Source organism: Sinocyclocheilus rhinocerous, unplaced genomic scaffold, assembly GCF_001515625.1.
Source record: "Sinocyclocheilus rhinocerous isolate Xijiao unplaced genomic scaffold, SAMN03320098_v1.1 scaffold2, whole genome shotgun sequence".
Lineage (NCBI taxonomy): Eukaryota > Metazoa > Chordata > Actinopteri > Cypriniformes > Cyprinidae > Sinocyclocheilus > Sinocyclocheilus rhinocerous.
In genome coordinates this window covers 386,818-400,843 of record NW_015655572.1, presented here as the reverse complement: position 1 = coordinate 400,843, position 14,026 = coordinate 386,818, and the positions used below count along the sequence as shown (strand labels likewise).

General features: G+C 38.1%; 1 protein-coding gene across 1 annotated transcript in view; it reads left to right on the top strand.

Moving 5' to 3' along the window:
- LOC107718536 (cadherin-10-like) overlaps nucleotides 1-14,026 on the top strand; it is a 65,809-nt gene that overhangs the window by 35,009 nt on the left and 16,774 nt on the right. The window contains exons 4-7 of the mRNA XM_016525634.1: nucleotides 6,361-6,480; nucleotides 7,065-7,127; nucleotides 8,712-8,899; nucleotides 9,603-9,856. Coding sequence (XP_016381120.1) covers nucleotides 6,361-6,480; nucleotides 7,065-7,127; nucleotides 8,712-8,899; nucleotides 9,603-9,856 — 625 coding nt within the window. The remainder of the gene's footprint in view (nucleotides 1-6,360; nucleotides 6,481-7,064; nucleotides 7,128-8,711; nucleotides 8,900-9,602; nucleotides 9,857-14,026) is intronic.

Genomic DNA, 14,026 nt, shown 5'->3' with positions numbered 1-14,026 from the left:
TTTATAATCAGTGAAGCTCTCTGAACTGCAGATAATATCTTATTTACATCGTGTCTATGTGTGGCGTTTAGCATTCAGTGAATTCTGACAGTGTCACCCTGTATCTATTTATATATTTCTTTATTAATATTTTAATATATTATCTTATATTAACCATTTGCACACACGAGCATTATCCGGCTTCGCTCCTCCCGACCGCAGCCACTTTTTCCTGCGTTTTTCAGTCAATTTCTTGACTTTTGACTTCTTGGGTCCTTGTGGTTTCTCGGTTTGGCCTATTTAAGCATCCATAAACAACGCAAAACACAGGCATTTTGAGTTTCTGCTAGTGATTTCTATGGTGAAAAATCACTTCCTGCCCTCCAGCTGCATTTCGCGCGTCATCAGAATCACGTGATTGCAAACAACCTATTTGAGCCTGAAGCAACAATCTGAAGTTAAAAACATCTTGATGGATTTATTACAAAGAAGCAGCTTTTCACATACGTTAATTGATGGACTGGAGTCATGTGGATTACTTGTGGATTATTGTGATGGTTTTATCAGCTGTTTGGACTCTCATTCTGACGGCACCCATTCACTGCAGAGGATCTATTGGGGAGCAAGTGATGGAATGCTACATTTCTCCGAATCTGTTCTGATGAAGGAGCAAACTCATCTACAGATGAAAAGCCTGAGGGAAATACATTTTCAGCAAATTTTCTTTTTTTGGATGAATTATTATTTTAATATAATTATTATCATTTTATGTATTTATTTATTTTTTTACAGGGAACGGAAATGTACAATATCAACATTTTGTCAGTATCTAAAATGTGATTATTTACTTCAGAAACATACATATTTACAATCCCACTGGCTGGAACTGGAATTGCAGTTCTCCACATTTTACATACAAAAACTCATGAATACATCAAATGACAACTATTTTGTAGATTTTTACATCCAGGTGCAAGTTATTTTCATTAATGCCAATCACATACTCACTCACTCACACACTCACACACACACACACACTTGTGGTTTACGGGGACTCTCCATAGGCGTAATGGTTTTTATACTGTACAAACTGTATTTTCTATTGCCCTACACCAACCCTACACCTAAACCTACCCCTCACAGGAAACTGCTGGCAATTTTTGAATTTCATAAAACACCGTTTTGTATGTTTTTTAAGCCTTTTGTTTTACAGGGACACAGGAAGTGTCCTCATAAACCATGTTTACGTTGTAGTACCCATGTCATTATACACATTTGTGTCCTCATAAACCATATATAAACCACACACACACACACACACACACACACACAAATCTCATTTACGTCAAAGTGCCTCCATTAAAACATCCAAAGCAAAATAAGCTATGGACTTTTTTAATATATAAAACAGGCTTAAAAACAAAAGATTTCAGAAGGATAATTCAAAATGATTAAATGTTAAGCAGAAAAAGCGGATGCGTGTTTACCAAGCAGTCAAAATGGTCTCCACCATGACGAGCAGAGTGACATTGGCCAATAAAGGGAAACACTAACTAAACGGAAAACACTTTCTTACAGCCACTTAATCAACGCTGATTAAAACTATGACAAACATTCAACTTCACGTGATTTTCAGGGAGGATAAAGATCTTACAATATCCCGTCCCGTGATTTTAAACCCATTAAGAGCGGCAGCGAGAATCAAAGTAAATGAACGGGATGCAGCAAGCTGAAATCAATTACTCTTCACGAAGCAACAAATTAACCCGCAGGTTTATCTCAAATGAATCAAAACTCATTTGCAGTTCCGACAAAAACAAGGCAGCCGGTTTTGATTAAAGATTTTGTGCTATGATAAGATAATCATTGTGGATCTTAATCATTGTGACCTGGCAAATGAATCAAAGATTAATCACTAGGAAATGAGGAAATTGTGTTTGAAGTGGTCCTGGTGTACCTATTTGTGTTTGTCAATTCATAAAGCACTGTTTGAGAACGCTTGACAATGTGTCAGAGGTTACCAAACAGAAATTAAATATTTTCGCATTTTTACTTATGCCATTTTGACACCTTAATAATAATTAGAGGGTGAGATATATTGCCCCCTAGAGCACAATCTTCATCATAGAAATGGCCCATCACATCAACCTGCCAGTGATTGAGAGGGACACAATAGCAATAATTAATTTATAATAATAATAGTAATAACAACAACAACAACAACAACAACTATTATTATTCTAATAAAATACTAGTATTAAAATATTTTTTCTTATTTTGAAGCATATTTTTCATGAAGTAGGCAGAATGAATGAATGAATAAATGAATGAATGAATTAATTAATTAATAACCAACCAGTGCTTCAGCTTACCACTTGGCATGATACTGTCTTTCTTAGAGAGGTCATATTTCTGTGGCCTTATGTTGTAGATGCTTTTTCCATAATTTCTGTTGAAAGGAGAAATATAATATAATTAGACATATTAATTATCATGTTAGTTATCACATCTATCCTTGTCTAGAAAACAAAGATTCACTGCTTACCTCACTCTCGCATTACAGCAGAAAAAAAGAAGAAACAGGACTAGAAAATGATCTTGATTCAAACGGACCTTTCCTAGTTGGTTAGGACAGGTTAGTTAACCCCTGCTGGTAGATGCCATAACTAAACCATCTAGGCCAAAACAGCATTTCTCTTTCAGTGACTATTCAGAAGTAGCTGTGTTGTCTGATGCAATGGGGGGGGAAAAGTTAGTAAGCAACATGCTGTCAGAAATATTTCATTATATTATAGCAGATGCTTCACTAGTCCCCAGTATTTTTTGAAGCATGAAATGGACTAATATTTTCCCCTGCCTTTCAAGTCACAGCTCAGTCACTAGTGAAGGGTTTGGGACTGTATTCGTTCTTGAGGTGTCATCGGCCAATCAGCACTATCGTCACGTCCTTGTCATGACATTTTCAATGTGACATCAAAAAGAAATGTGCTATTAAAGCGTAAAGGTATTCAAAATTCTGTTAAGTTCTGGATGTCTCATTGGAGAATAGATCGTAATGCAACTGTGTTTGTTACAATATTGATCCCTGAGGCATGAAACTCTACCAGTCATCCTTTCAGATGCAAGACCACTCCACTCAAGCTTCAGGGACTCTCAGTTGGATTCTTACATTCCAGCGTCTGATCTCCTTTATGCCTCCGCCGTCGAGAGTCTCAAAGCACCTGTGTTTTACAAGCAATGTTGTTTAATTCAGATTCTTAACATGATACCTGGAGATTCACTGTCACTACCGATATTTATTTCCCTCACAGATGTAAAGGCATGTCACGTTCCAACAGTTCAACTGTGGCCAGAGTTATTTATTCAACACAATCTGGTAAAAGCAGCCTTGTAAATGGACCACCGTCTTTTCCCCTCAGGCTTTTGCTCTTGAAACCCAAGCTCAGCCTTTCTTTTCCGTTTCTTTTTCCGTCAGGCTCGTTCTTCCTTTCATATCCGTATTTCTCCGTGGGGTTCAAAGTTACATCATCCCCGGTACTCCGTAACATAAATGGGACACCGTGCTCATTTGACACTTCGGTTGAGCTCTTCCTTTCTCCCGACCGTGTACGAATTCAGCAACGGCTCTGCTTGCCAAACCGTGAGGTCACGGTGGCACTCGCGTTTAAGCCGAACAAACCGGCCAGATCTGGCCATCCATGAAAACTGACACTCTGTTTCCCTCCGTGTTATCGGAATGGGACCAGAGGGCGACAGATGTTTCCGCATTCATTAGTATTCTTCGAGCCGTTCGGAGAGTGAACGCCGCTCGGCGGAGATCTTGTTGATGCCAAGGACGCCGCTGATCCATGGCAGAAACAACATGTGCATTCGGTCCACCTTCAGAGGTGAGACTGAGAAGCCACGAAGTCACCTCTAAAGACTATTGAGAAGAACGAACAGTAAGATGTCAGTAGTACACAAATGAGAATGAAGAAACCTCTGAGGAATCTACTCACAGGAAGCCGTGAGAGTAATGGAAAGCACGGTTGTTGGCAACTACGAATGAGGAGTGATTTTGCTCTTCACGTGGCAGGAGAAAAATTGTTGTGTCTAGTTATTATCTGAGACCAGGCCAAGATCAGACTTTTGTTGTGGGTAATGGTGTACTACACACTTGAAAACACTACAAGACTTTCAAGTAGAACAAAGGGTGAGTGATACAGCCACAAGAAGAGAGAGAGAGAGAGAGAATATTTATATTTTATAGCCTTTTGATGACATTCAAAATCAAAATCATACATTAAAGTATAGTATTAGTACAATACATATTATATAAATATTTAACATGATATAAATCAATTATATAAAACAAAAATCTAATATATATATTTCTGTCATGACAACTCTCAGATGGATTGGCATGGTAATGTGCATGACAATGTTAATGCATTTGGTCTTGGCGGAATAGATCTACTACGCTGCTACTGCCAATACATCCACAACATGCTGCTGTGAGCATGTAAGAAATATTGATGCTGCAAACATAACATACATGAAATAACCCCCATATAGCATACATGAATCAACTCGTAGCAGATCTATACAGGTGGGGACTGTGCCATCTAGAGTTTCATGCCAGAACTCTGTATATATATCAGAGTATGTGAGCGGAGTGGAGTGGCAACAATTTCCTCTCCGCGCTCCGAGCATTTAATAATCACTCAGCTCCAGCTCCGCTCCGGGTTCATCATTTCCCGCTCCTGCTCCACTCCTCGCTCACTGATATCAGAAACACCGCTCCGCCTTCGCTCTGCGTCGAAAGTATTTCAGTATGTTTGAAATATCACAGTTCTGTACATAACATAGGCTATATTAAAATAAAAAAAATAAAATTACAGGCAAGTTTCAAAGTGGCTTATTGGAACACTAGTGTGCAAACTTTTTTCCTACCACATGCCAAGCTTATTGCATGGTTGTCTGCATTAGAAGTAGGGCTGCACGATGATCGCTGCATTTCTTACAGATTTCTGCTCATTCGAAATCAGATACAGATGAAGTAGCACTGTAAGGTTTGGATGCATTATTGCGAAAGCGACTGCGTGTGAATGTGTTGTACCTGTTTAAATCATGCTTTCACCCGAAAATATTCAGTATCTAGAAGGAACAAACAAATTCCTTGAGAACTATAACTATAATCATCATAGCCTTCACATTCTTTCTGATGTGAGTGATCCATCTGTATCAAGCTAGCTAAATATGTTTAATATGTGAATTCTTGCTAAATATGCAGTTCAGTCATGACAACTTCCAAGTCGTTTAACGCTGTGAATATCATCAGTTACGGTAATACCCGTCAGTCTGCGCCATCTAGAGTTTAATGACTAAACTATACATTCATATTACGGGCCGTTGGCATGAATTGTACTCGTGATGGAGCAGCAGTGGAGTGAAAACCACGACGCTCCAACTTTTAAAAAATCCGCTCCTCGCTCCATTCATAATCACACCGCTCCACTCGGCTCACATACTCATATATATATATATATATATAATTCTTACAAATATTTAACACTTTTGATCCCCATGTATTATTAAAAAATATGCATGCTGTAGATGGAAAATGCCAGTTTGAACTGATTCACAGATATTAATCAACCTTACCAACACCAATGACATTTTTTTTGGTACTGAAGTTTAAATTAGATAAGCTATTTAAACATCTTTAATGACATCTTTGTGAATATTTAATATATACTGCTTAGCCTATAGTAGAACATTACTGTAGAGCCAAATATAAGCAGCCAAATGAGTTGGTTTCCGTTACTCCATAGTCAAATTTCAAACAGCTTTTCATATCAGAGACTATTTTTTTTTACCTCCTACAGATGTCCAAAGCTGTGTCAGGCTGAAAATGAACCCCCCAAAATCATGTTAGTTTTAGATTAATTGGTCTAATTATAATGTTTCTTTGAGCAGATTATTAGTCTGACGTTTCCCAGCAACATACAGCAGATTCCATCAGAGCGGAAAATGAATGGGATGACCCAGAGAGAGCGGGCAAAAGAAAAACTACAATTAAAGATATGTCCATCTCACCGTGCAGCTAGAGTAATTATGAGACTAGGATTTAGATAAGAAACACACCGAGATAAAGAAGATGAAAGCACAAGTGATCATGCATTCGCCTTGATCACTGCTCATGCTGGGAGGGAGGGGGTCTCATCATATAGGCTAATAGCCACTTTTACAACTAGGAATTTGTCGTTCATGGTGCACCTTTAGGATGCGCTGCTTTGATCATGGTTGAGGTTTTAATACTGGATGTGGGGATCATGTTTATGTCATGTTACGGCTTAAATACCTCTCTCTATAATTCTCTTTTGCTTTCTCTCTCTCAAGGTGCATTCGTAATGCGAGTTACAGCCACTGATGCAGATGATGAAGCATATGGAAACAGCGCCAAGCTGGTTTACAGCATACTGCAGGGCCAGCCATATTTCTCAGTCGAACCTGAAACGGGTAAGTTGGGAAGAGATGAGAGAACAAGCATGATTTGAAATGATTAAAAGATGGGATACAACAGTAAGGTGATACAAGATTTGCTAACATGCTTTCATACATGTGTGGGTGAAACGCATAAAGCCTGTCGAGAAAAGATGTCTTGATCATATTTCACCCTAAAACCAAAGGATAAGAAATTATATTTTGCATAAAGAAAACGAAGACACACACATAGACACAATCTATCAGTCTGTCTTTTTGTAGTTGTTATCATTTATTTCTATTCTAATGTAATAATGTATTTTAATTTATGTATTTTAGTTAATTTAGTACGATTTAAGTGTGTGGTGCTTTAAAAAAAAACACATCAATTTTGCTCTCATGTACTAATAACCTTATCACAACATCATTTGAAGACTGACATCCTACTCAATTAAAACTCACTCTTTAAAATACCCCAAGGCAGGGAATTCATTTCCTTGGTTGTGTTTTTTTCCCTCGTCCAACCTTCTTTTTTAGCATGACATTAAGATATAAATAATGAAGTCAGAGAAGCTCATTAGATAGCACCTAACAAAACCTGTGTCCGTCCATCCTGTCAGGCGTCATAAGGACGGCGCTTCCGAACATGATTCGAGAGAACCGGGAGCGGCGTGTTTGCTTTGGTGATTTCAAATATCAACATTGGCTACCAGAAATCACTTACTCTGCCTTTAACTCAAAAGGTTTGATGTAAAAAGTAGCCATTATCTAACACACAAAATGCAAAGCTTTCTTCTCAATCCACAAGAGATAGTTTACAAATGGAGGCCTTAAAAGGCATAGTAGCAAAAACAGCCAATTGTAGGTCAAGTAAAGCTAAATTATGACTAATTTCTATGGAACTTCATTAACTCTTTCCCCGCCAAACACGGAATTTTCCGAGTTTCCGCATTCTCGCTGTTATACACTAGGGGGTTTACCCATATTTTATTACGCATCTCCTGAATGAGTCTAGAATCACTCGATCAAAAGCACAGAAGAGGAAGCCGCAGAAACGAGCGATCTCATATGTAAGCATATGGATATGAAAAATAATGCTAATCGCATATAAATGAAAACTCCCTAATTTTACAGAGTGAAATGTCATTCCAGGATGTGGTAAAGAAGCTTTAGGGGTGCTGATGGAAGCAGTCTACTGCATCTTTGCTTTGATCTTCGTACTGAATATGATCCAGATATAGTATTTGATAAATTGCAATTTTCTCAGCTTTTTGCTCAAAATTTTACTTTTTTTATATGAAACCTACCTACATTCAAGTGTTGATAAAAAAAGAAAGTTTGAAGCTAGAATAAAAAATATTTAATCAAACTTTTTTCAAAAAAAATTTTGTTTAAAAGTAGAAGGTCTGTTCTTTAATTTGATGTATTGCATGTTCAGATATTCATACAACAAAATATTCTGGGGGCCATGACATTTTAGTGAAAATCTTTAAAAATGCTGGCAACTTTTTTTTCAAAAACGCTGGCGGGAAAAGAGTTAAAGAAAAATGATACTGAAATGTCTAGAACAAAAGGCCTAGAACAAGACAGAAAGAGCATATCAAATGAACAAGAGTTTGACTTCCAGTCAACTGTTAAAAATATATGCAGGCTAGATTATCAGAGTAATAATGAGCAGAATTGTGCTTGGATTTGCAAACACATGATGAGCATATGAAATCAACTGTTCGGATGGCAAGTTTCACTAGTGATATTTCATAAGAACCACAACACACGTACGTCACAGTTCAGCCTAATTATCATGGAAATGCTCGGGGCCCGTTTCTCCTACTGACCAGGATGAGTCACAATGTGAACCCAGAACAAAATCTCCACAGAAAGAGGCTTTTATTGAGTGAGAGAGAAGAGTGGATTGAGAAAGAAGGATAAAAACTAGAAGACAGAGAGACGGAGAGAGAGAAAGAGAGCACAGCGGGAGCTTCATTTGGGGTGATAATCCTTCTCTCTTTGCCACAGTCTCAAATCCAATACAAGAGCCACATCAGAAACAGTTTCCACAAACTGGGTTTAAAAAGAACCTTCTCCAATGGCTCATCGGAGCTGAAATTCTATTAAAGAATAACCACTGAGAGGCAGCTCCGCTTTTCCCCCGAGAGAAGGATAAACAAATAGACAAATGCACGCCGAAGCGCCTCGCTCGAGAACAAAGAGTTCGTACAAACACCTGCCTGTTTACTCAATTGATTTATTTTGCTCTCCTTCTCTAGGTACCTACCATATCTCCACCCCAGAGTCGGCCGGAATAGGATCATCGGTGGGCCGGATCAAAGCGTATGACACGGATGTGGGAGAGAACGCCGAGATGTGGTACTCCATCCTGGATGGCGACGGGCAAGATGTGTTCAACATCATCACGGACAGCACCAGCCAGGAAGGGGTGATAACGGTGAAGAAGGTAAACAGGCCCTATATCCAATGTTTAAAACATCACACTGCAAGTCGGCGGTTGGAAATAAAATCCGCACAATCCGCCGGTCTTTCCCTCATTCTCATTCTTTCGTACGCACGCATGCACCCATACGAAGCGAAGTGCTTAGAAAGTAATCCCCTAAATCGAAGCCTTCGTGTTCTATCAACTTTACAAAGGTGCTTAATTCTATTCACAGCCCAAAAAGTCCCTTTTTCCCTTTTGTGTGGCACAGGGATCTATTTGCCTGCTGAAATCAGCCTATAGCTTATTTCCTCTCTCTGTCAGGTCAGGCTTTGACTAGGCTCAGGCAATTATGCAAATCTTATTGCTTAAACTAGAATGAAAGATAGCTACGGAAGAAGGCCTGAATGGGCGAAAGGTGAAAGATCGTACCTTGAGTCTTTAATCGTTTCATAATTAAAAGGCTGCATTAAAGCACGTTGCCCTGCCTTTATGAAAAAGACATTCAACTCGGAAGAAAAGGGAGAGCGATAAGCACTCGTATGCAAAAAACGAGCTTTATATTTAGAAAAGTTTAGGGCGACATTGCTAGAGCATGTCGTTAATCTGTGACCGAATAGACCTGAGCTGAAACATATCAGAAAAGTAAACCTTTCTTTATTCAGAGAGGTCGTGAAGACTGGACTAACCATCTTATCTTTGCTCTTGTAACCTTTCTCCCGTTCAGCAACTAGATTACGAGAGTAAGAGGTTGTACTCACTACGGGTGCAGGTGACCAACACGCATATAGATCGACGCTTTGAGCAACTGGGGCCTTTCAGCGACACGGCGATTGTCCGGATCACGGTCACGGATGTGGACGAGCCTCCGGTCTTCAATCGGGCCCTGTACATTTTTGAGGTGGACGAAGACACCCCCGCCGGCAGCTCAGTTGGCACGGTGTCCGCTCGAGACCCTGATACAATCAACCACCTGGTAAAGTAAGTACCTTTTAAACATATTAAACAATTAATTCTACTTTGCCGTTAGGAATCGTTAAGCTTTATTACCTCAATTTTCTAATCATCCAATAGCAAGACTATATAGAAATACCAAGCTGGGGCGCTCACATTACTAAGAATGGGAGAAAATTCAACACGCAATATGGCGGAATAAGTCCCGCTTTCTAAATAAAAGATTTCGTAAAGTCACTATGGATACCATAGAAAAACGCTGCACCTGAAATCGAATACTTCCCTAATATAGCGTATGCGAAAAACAGTATGCCAAAAGACTAGTATGTCCAAATTCATAGTATTTGCAAAACGGTTGGCAAAAAGTACATGGATAACCTAGTAGTTCCGCCAGGATTCTCAAGTGCGCATTCGATGGACACTTTACACGGGAGAGGGTTTATTAATGAAAGTGAAGCGACAGAACTGACTCTAGTAGGTCATGTGATAGTAACAACATGGTGGATGTAGTACATTCGAATTTTATTCATACTACCCATATTCATACTATATAGAATGTACTTTTTAAAAGTCATGTGTAAATTCAAATTCAAATGTAGTACTCAGAATAGTACGCGATTTGGATGCATGCTTAGGAATGCACATGTACATTGGCTGGTCTGGCTGAAAATATAAACTTATTTAATGCTATTTGAGCATATCGAACAACATTTATGAGATCAGATTTCAGATTTTAAACGTTTTTTAAATATGAGTTTTGAGATTTCAAGATTTCCCCATTCAAATAGATAGGACTTGTTCTTGCGTCCCAGAAATAACTTCCATTTGGCCACCGAGTGAACAGACTTTTCTTGAAAGGGACTTTGTCTAATAGGCATATAACAGACCGTAGTCAGAGTATCACCATATTTAATTTTTGACAGGAATGAAAATGAGGCTGTGAGGGATAGAAGTGCAGTGCGTTCAATGGATTGTACTGTTGTTTAACAACATACCGGCTGTTCAGCTGACGAATTGCCAACGTGAGTTGTGAAAATTATGTGATCTAGGACCTTTAAAGTGCTATATAAATAAAGGTGACTTGACATCTAACCTGACTAAGGCCTATTAGCATTAGAACAAGGACGATAGGACGATCGTGCTGCTGCATTTTGTGTGATGTGTAGTGATTATTCACATATTCAGTATGCGTGTGTGTGTATAAAATATGAATTAGACCAACTACACTAACTTATATACTATATTAATAATATATTATTTTACATTGAATTATTGTTTATTTTTAAATACTATGTAGAATATTTATTAAAATAGTATTTTTTACTTATAAGAACAGTATTTTATATAATATTAATATTACATAAATAAAATATATTTTAGATTATTAATTAGACTCATTTAAAATAATTACACAATTTTAAATATTAAACTTAAGAAAAAAACAACAGTATTAATAATTAGCAAGGACATTTTGAGTGTCTGAAAGTTGCTTTTTAGCATAATGAAGGAAAGGGAAACTTGATTCTGTTTGATATGACCCCTTTAATGTTTTGATGCTCATACTAGCTTTGCGATGCTTTCTGTTGCACTCATTATATTAGTTTTATTAACATCCAAAGGCTTATTTAGCTAATAAGGAGGCTTCTGTCAACAGATAATCTTAGCCATTGTAACAGGCAATTTAATGGTCCAGTAGATATTTGAACAGAGGGACTCGGTAATTAAATGCTTTTGAATATACAGCGAACAAACAAGTGGTTGCTTTCACCTTAGACACAAATAAAAGGTACAGCAGGGGAAAACAGCAAAATGACACCTTGAAAAGTGTCTCCCAAAGCATCAGAACATAAAGTTCATTACGGTGTATGAAAATCAAGCAAAACACGTCTTTGCCTTCCACATTTTGGTTGTTGATCAGATGTTTTGTGCTCGGTTAAATCCAATACATCAACATGTTCCCAAGCGTGCGCGTGTGTATGTGTGTGAAGACGGGGGAAAAGCAAATTATTCATGGGGCCTCAGTTGGTGATTTCCCTCCGGAAGTTTGGCAAGATGAATACAGGCGCTGTTTTATCTCCCCCCTCCTTTCCTTTCTGAATTCAGACTTTTATAAGTCACAAAGTTGGTGTGAAAGATTGTGTCTTGTCTCTCGTCTCCTGTCCGCGTGCGCACTGTGAGCGATTGTCTGAAAAGCTTGTCCTTCTGGCTTACTCGTGCACGTCACACTCAGTTGCATATTTAAATGTCAGCAGAATATGTAAGCTGACAGTGATAAATGGGTTGAATAGGAAATATTTCCTTTTCTTATTTCATGAAAACAAAAGGCAGGGGATCAACAGAGTGATTAGCATGCAGGCTCTTTCAAACGATCCACTTCAAAATTCACAACACGCAATATGCGGTTAAGGATAATTGATAGTTGCTAGTTGCTTCGGCTAGGAAGGTGTTCGTCACAGCTGGCTATTCGATGCATAACGCATAATTGATTATGCACTTGAAATTTGCACTTACTAGCTCTAAGGTACCACTATTCTGCTGAAAAAAAAAGTTTTGAATAATAGAGGTCTTGCAACAAGACCAGCAAGATTTCCTAGGTCAACAACCATCACTACATAAATTATGATCTGACAGCATACAATCAATAAGGTTTTATCATTAACATTTAGTCATTTAGCAGATGCTTTTATCCAAAGCGACTTACAAATGAGGATAATATAAGCAATATCAAAATCGACAAAAGAGCAATAATATGCAAGTGCTGTGACAAGTCTCAGTTACCCTAACAAATAGGGAAAGGTAGTGTTAGAGGGTAATTTTTTATAATAAATAAAAATAAAAGAAGTAGTGAGAATAGAAATAGAATAGAGTGCAAGTATTAGAGGGTCAAATTATATATTTACAGATATACTTAAATAATAATGACACAAATAATGACTGACATAACTAATGGTGTTTGGAGTGACAGTGAAAAATCAGTTTTGAAAAATCACATTTGAATTAATAGTAAATAAATTAATACATTTTTAAATGCCTAAATAAATAATTAAAGTTATCTAAAATAGTTCCGAATATAAAATATAAAACCCAACATTACATAAATACATTACATTACATAATACATTACAATATTACATAAATAGTTCTATTAAAATCATGTGTGTGTTGTCAAGGGTTTTTAATTGATTGTTGTCTGAATACGCTTCCATCTGGAAGGTCCAACTTCTGGTGAGTCATTGTGGCAGAACTTACACCAGAAAAACACTCACAGCAGAAAATAATTGAAATGCACAAGGCAGGGATGATTACACGAAGATTTTCAAGTCATTGAATGTCCCCTGGAGTACAGTTAAAATCAATAATTAAGAAACGGAAAGAGCCTGGCATAGCTGTAAATCTACCTAGAGGAGGATGTCCTTAAACAGTGCGACATTGTGCAAGAAGGAAACTCAAAAAAGGTTACAAGCATCAGTACATGAGATTGGAAAGACATTCGACATCTGTTACCCGTTTCCTTCACCAGTCAGAGCGGAAAAGAGAAAGCAACTGCTAAAAAACTGTCATATGACATCTCGGCTACAGAAGGCATGTGGGAGACTTTGAAGCCAGCTGGAAGAAGGTTCTATGATCTGATGTGACTAAAATTGAGCTTTCTGGCCATTAAAATAAACGCCACATCTGGCATAAGCTAAACACTGAGCATCAGCAGAAACAGATCATCCCCACTGTGAATCATGGTGGTGGCAACATCACGCTGAGGGGCATATATGCTTCTCTGCAGCAGGCCCTGGAAGGCTTGTGAGGGTAAAATGAATGCTGCAAAATACACAGAAGCCCTGGAGGAAAACCTGATGGGGTCTGCAAGACACCTGCAGGAGGAGATTTGTTTTCCAGCAAGACAATGACCAGAAGCATGAAGTCAAATATGGCTAAAAAAAACACACCTAGTGTCCTGGGGCCTCATTTATAAAATGTTGTGTATAAACCGACCTAAATTTGTTCTAAGATCGTTTCTCAAAAGTGCGTAAGTGCGATTCAGAGAAAACGAACGTGCGCACAAAAACACGTGCGTACGCCTCTCTTCCAGATGTGACATTTATAAATCGCAAATGAACTTGAAATTGTGCGCAGCTGACTGGTGTCAGATGTCCGCCTTATAAACGCCCCCTAATTAATATCATTACCATATAAAAGAGCACA